The 5,833-nt window shown below is 32.3% G+C and overlaps 1 protein-coding gene across 1 annotated transcript; it reads right to left on the bottom strand.

Annotated features, from left to right (window-relative positions):
- Window positions 1-723: 723 nt before the first annotated feature.
- Window positions 724-4,704, bottom strand: LOC108376884 (Na(+)/H(+) exchange regulatory cofactor NHE-RF1-like; the record flags this gene model as incomplete). The annotated part of the gene is made up of 3 exons (XM_017633142.1): window positions 724-1,194; window positions 1,542-1,761; window positions 4,580-4,704. Coding segments are annotated over 3 exons (416 nt in total), but the record flags the coding sequence as incomplete, so codon positions are not given.
- Window positions 4,705-5,833: the final 1,129 nt, after the last annotated feature.

Below are 5,833 nucleotides of genomic sequence, written 5' to 3' on the forward strand. Positions count from 1 at the left end.
AAAAACTTGTTACATAAAAATTAAGTTCTTGAGAAAATGAATTAAAAAAGTTTTAAACAATTCGTTTAAATATGTAAGTTTTTTATTATCTAAAATTTACTTAACATATGCGAATTTAAAAAGTGTTTATAAATCTTGATTCTTTTTCTTGGCTTGGTTAAAAAATTAGATTGAATGAAAATTTTTAAACAAAGAACTAAAAGAAGTTGGATATTTTTATTTTTTTTATTTTTAAATTTTGCAGATATTAAAACCTTAGATTCCACGAAAAAAAATTAAACTGAAGTCTTGAATTTAACGACAAATTAGTAAATTTAAGTAAATTTCAAAATTAAATCTAATTTTTTTAAATCAAATTCTAAATTTTATGTCACCTTAAATTTAAGATGAAACTTGAATAAATCTAAAATTTCAAAACAAAAAATTTAAATGAAGACATAAGGTGAATTTAAAAATTAAATTTGTTAAATTAAAATTAAACTTTAAAAATTTATCATTCCAAACTCTTACAGCCAATTTCTCGAGAGCAATTTAAGAATGATTTTAATTTTTTGAATGTAACTAAGTAAAACTTAAAATTTTAAGACAAAATATTTTGAACAAAATTTTTAAGTACCGAACCAAAGTATTTACTTTGTAAAAATTATATGTAAGTGGGAAATTACTATTTACTTAAGAAGCTATTCTAAAAAATGAAAGCAAAAACAATACAAAAGATTGAAAGGAAATTAGAAGTGTTTATTTGCGACTACTGATTCTTCAACTTCCTGCGTAGTTGCCTACTTCCTCGCTTTAAATTCTTTTTTAATACACGGTTTTCTTAAATACTTTATATTTCAATACTAGTTTTTCCTTGACAAAGAAGCTTTATTTGTTTCGGTAAAGAAGCTTTACGCAAACAAAGCTACGATTGGCTTTCACTTTTGCGCTTAAAAACTTTCTCACGTTCACACATAATAAGTCTTCCGTGCCTTACGTGCCGCCAGAGCTTTACGAAATTAAAGCTCTTCACTAAGGTGTGCATGCACGGACAAGGGAATTTCAGTGTATAGCCAACGTAAAAATACGCTCATAAAATAAATCTTAATTATTCTTGAGTTGCTAAGCTATTTTGTTGAGGATTTTATACCGGAGTTTTGGGTAATTTCCGTCTGGTCGGCGATGCCGGTGATTTGTCTGTTGTTGTTTCAGGGTCTGCAGTTGTTGTTGTTGTTATTGTTGCATGTGTTTATTGAAGACGTTTAAGTGTTATTTGTTTGATTTTGTAGCGTATTTATTTGTGTTAAAATGAAATTGGTAATAAAACATAAAATTTATGTGGTAATTGTGTTTGTATATAAAAACGCAGATTGTTGATAAATAAAAGAAGAAAAAGAAAAAAGAGAAAAAATTTTGTTATAAACATTAAATTGTATAAAATTCGTATTTTTTTTAATAAATATTTGTGCGCTTTTACTGCACGAATTGAGTGAAAGCTCAAATTAAAAAGCTCCTGGCTTATACATATAAATATATAAAAATTTGGCACTTCTGCAACTTACCCGCAATTAAGCCCAGTCCAACTGGACCGTCGCCAGAACGTCGCGGACCACTTTGATTGCCGCTATTGCCCGGTGGTAGATTTTCATCGAATAGATCACACATGCGAAAGTCGGTGGCGTGTTCGACAAGCAGCTCGACTATGTCGCCAGTGCGATCCATAATGGAGCAGACTTCTTCGAAGCTGCGATCGATCAGCGACATGCCATTCCACTCGAGTATCTGTAAAAAAAATGATCGGACAGTGGAAGAAACAGATGAAAAATATGCAAGAAATTTATATGCTGTTGGGAAAGTACTGATATGGTAGATATATAACATTTCAGTGAATGCGACTATTTGTGAGTGCAGCTCAACTAGTCCTCCGCTATGAAAATGGTCAAGCTATGCATCATCACCAATCAGTCGAAATACATCATATCACCAAGAACCACAAGTGGCGGGTTTTTTCATAAAAGGGCGACAGCTCTATATGTACAGTGGTGGAAAATAGCAGCGCGACATTTAAAAAAAAGTTTGCCTATTTTTCGTTTGTACATTTAGTGTCGTTTTCTCAAGTAGGTTTTAAAATTTATCTGCCCTTAAAACACATTTTTCCAGAACAAAATTTGTGTTTATTATTATTATTATAATTTTTGTAATAAAATTATAACTCAATATCTAAAAAAAAACATATAAATTCATACTTCAAACTTGGTGCAAAAATTATAAAAATTTTGCGAAATTGCATCTAAATTTTCAACTTTTTATTTTTAATATTTTTATTGAGCTTTGTACCACGATTGTTTATTAGGAAAAATTGAAAAAGCAACAAAGTCTAAGCGGTAGAAGTTATAGCACTATTTCGGAGATCACCACATCTCCTCATCAGACTTCTTTTTCTAGACTTCAGCAGGGATCGAACCTGCGAATTCGATGTTCAAAGTCAGAAGCGTTAACCACTGAGCTATGTACATCCCGTAAACTCTTGTTGCTAATTCATTTTCCTTATTCAACCAACTACTATCAAGTGCAGCTGATTTGCCGCTATTTAAACTCGACAGCGTGGTTGTTGTTGTCAATTCTATACATCCATTTGCTTATTTGCTTTTTTGTATAGTTTCAGGCAGGCTCTTCCTAAACTATGTATTTGTCAATGTTATTGTGGCTTTCAACTTTTTATTTAGATTTTTATTTTTTTTAAATTCTAGTACAATAATAAAGTGCAAGTTGGAAGTTGGCGAAAAATCTCGTTAATTTTTGGCAATTTTTTAACGCTTCTTCTTCCATACAATGTATGTATTTTTGTATGGGATAGACACTATTTCCCTACAGTCCGAAAAAAAATAACGCAATTGTACTAGAATTCAATCGGCCATAAATCTACATACTCAAATAAATTAAGAAAAAGCAATAAATAAAAAATGAAAATTAAAATTATGCTTCCTGCGAAAGCTTTAATATGGTAAGCTTTAAGCTTCTTTTTGTTTTTAGGTTGATTTGCATCAAAAACACCTCCACCATAGGATTTTTAATCGTTGGAAATGGTGGAAGACAAAAGATACCCTGGAATTTCTTAAATAAAAGAATTAAGTACGTTTCTATGTTTTTTTTTTTAGTGAAAACACTCGTCTCAGAAGAGTCTTGGGAATTCAGTGCAACTGTACTTTTAACGTATAGAGAAATGTAGCTTGAAAATCTTTGCGTAACTGTGTAAAAGTAGGCCTAACCACAACTGTAATTATTTCACAGCTGATTGAGTATTCTTTGAGCTTTCACAATAATAATGAACCATTAAGTAATTAGCTGCCAGAATATAAAATAGCAGCAGCCTAAAAGTTGCTTTAACGTACCCATGAATCGGTTTAATGTCTTAGTTTTCCAAACTTAGTGTGCGCTGAGCATGAGTATAGAAACTTACCAGTAGATTGTGCATTTAAACTTTGATTTCATAAGCTTACTGCGAATTGCATATAAGCACTAATTGGCAAGCAAAATAGCAAACTTGCTAAAACTTTGGAGTATTGCATACCTTAGGGCGCTGTTCAAACGAGTACCGGTGCTTTGGTAAGCAAATAGTCATTGCATGCGAATCTTTGATTTTATGACTTCACTGAAAAATCCTAAAGCACGGTTTCCATTAAACAAACCGCATATTCCAGCAGCATTTATTATTTTATTTGGGCTTACGTAATATTTTCTACTTCAACCTTTCAATGAAGACGAATTGCATTGAGTGCATAACAGCATCGCTTCTTAGCTTCCAGTAAGCTACAAGTGGCACATAAATATCAATCAAGCTTTATTGTTATGCATAAAAAAAATGTAAGGCAATGAGCTCTGCAACGCATGCAAGGACAACAACGCTTAGGAGTCAAGTTAGTGAGAGTATTAAAAATGGGATCGTAAAGAATTATGACCACTTAAAATCCACTACTAAAAAAAGGAAATCCGCCAAGATACGATTTGAAGGGGAAGAGAATGAATGAATAAATAAAAAATGGGATAGTTATGCGAAGAAGATTGAAAGCTTCAGAGCTTAAAAGCAGCTATGAGTAGTTTAGTAAAAATCAACAGATGTTGCAGGTTTTTATGGGCGGATATGTAGCATGAAAAAAAAACGCTTTTTTTTGCTAGGTAAATGAAATGTTAAAAAACAATTTAAATACAAAAGAGCGATAAACTGGATAATTGTTGCCCCAAAGGCATCAAATAATTGCGTAAAAGTGGAAAGTAGAATACTCGCAAAATAAGAGTAATTTGTTGTGAAATTCAATTAACGTTTTTTATGCACTCCCCAGCCGGCAGTGAAAGGCGTTAATGACGTGACGATTTCATGTATATATCTATGTGGAAGATATGCAGGCGTAAAGTATTAAATTGCATGTCGTAGCACTGCCTAGCTACCTACCTGTGCATCGTGTGCAAAAAAGCATAAAAATTCCAAGCATAGCTACAGGCTTTTCTTGAAAATAAGATTATGCGCCGTTGTCTTTGGCGCTTCACTTTATATTTATAAGCTGCCAATGCGTTGGTGACACAAACAAGCTAAATGAATTACCTTATCGCCTTGCTGTAGTCCATTCTTTTCCGCCGGTCCACCGGGCACCGTCCACACAATGTAGGCGAATAGGCGGCCATCCGCACCAGTTTTGCCGCCAACAACGCGCATGCCAAAGCCACGTGCTGTGAAAACAATAAAGCAAAAGGAAACAAGTTATGCATCGAACGCCTTTAAAGGATGGAAATTGTTATGCTGGTTCAAAGAGAATTGACGTCTAATAAAAATTGCTGTACTTTTTATGCGGGCTGTTTGAACATGTGATGCTCTTAGTAAAATGTAAAATTTGGCGTATCATCGTAAGAAATGTTCGATATTCGATGTTCGGTATTTTCGAATAAAAAAATATGTAAATTGCGAAATTTGCATGGTACATTTTGAGTCGACCATATGTTACTTTTGTTGTTCAGTTATTGTCAAGATATTAAATGATACTTAATTTTTCCAGTTTTTGAGACTTTTTTCGAAATTTAACAAAAATTTCATGATTTTTTTTTTGCATTTTCATTGCTAATTTCAGATTTTGTTAGTGATTTTCGCTATCTTTTTTTGGGATTTCTATACTTTTCCTGTTTTTTTCAGATGAAGTTTTAAAATTATTTGGATACCTTTTTGGGGCCAGATGGTTTTTTTCAGTAACTTTTGGCAATGTTTCGAACCATTTTTGGTCCCTTAAAGATTTTTAGTGGCATTTTATGCTTTATACCGCACTTTAGAAATTTTTGTGGGAGTTGGCAAGTTAAATGGCGTAATTTGAAGATTTCTTGGAAACCTTTTAGATCTATAATTTATTTTTTCGAGAATTTCCTGCAACCTTTAATAACTTTTCGATATTTTTATTTTTTTTCTGTGCGGGTATAGCGCGATGGTTCTTCCAGTAGCTTTTGGCCTCGGTATTTTTCGAGACATTTCAGCAATCTTTGAGGAGTTTTCGATAATTTTCCGGCAATTTTTCAAAACTGTTTGGAATTTTCTCAATATTTTTTGATATTTTCTCGGAATTTTATTCAAGACCTTTTGGAGTTTTTCGAAAACATTTAGGATATTTCGGGATATTACAGATTTTTTACGGGTTCGATTTGGGGTCCTTGGAAATTTTTCGTGACTTTTTTAAAAAAATTAAAAAGCGGGATTTTTCGGGAACATGTAACCCTTCTTTGGTATTTTTCTGTATTCTTTAAGTATTTTAGGATATATATAGTTTTTTTTTTTTGGAACGGCGTAAGAGTTTTCTGTATATTGCGAAATTTTTCC

Source organism: Rhagoletis zephyria, unplaced genomic scaffold (assembly GCF_001687245.7).
Source record: "Rhagoletis zephyria isolate East Lansing unplaced genomic scaffold, Rhagoletis_zephyria_1.1 Rzeph_scaffold_11174, whole genome shotgun sequence".
Lineage (NCBI taxonomy): Eukaryota > Metazoa > Arthropoda > Insecta > Diptera > Tephritidae > Rhagoletis > Rhagoletis zephyria.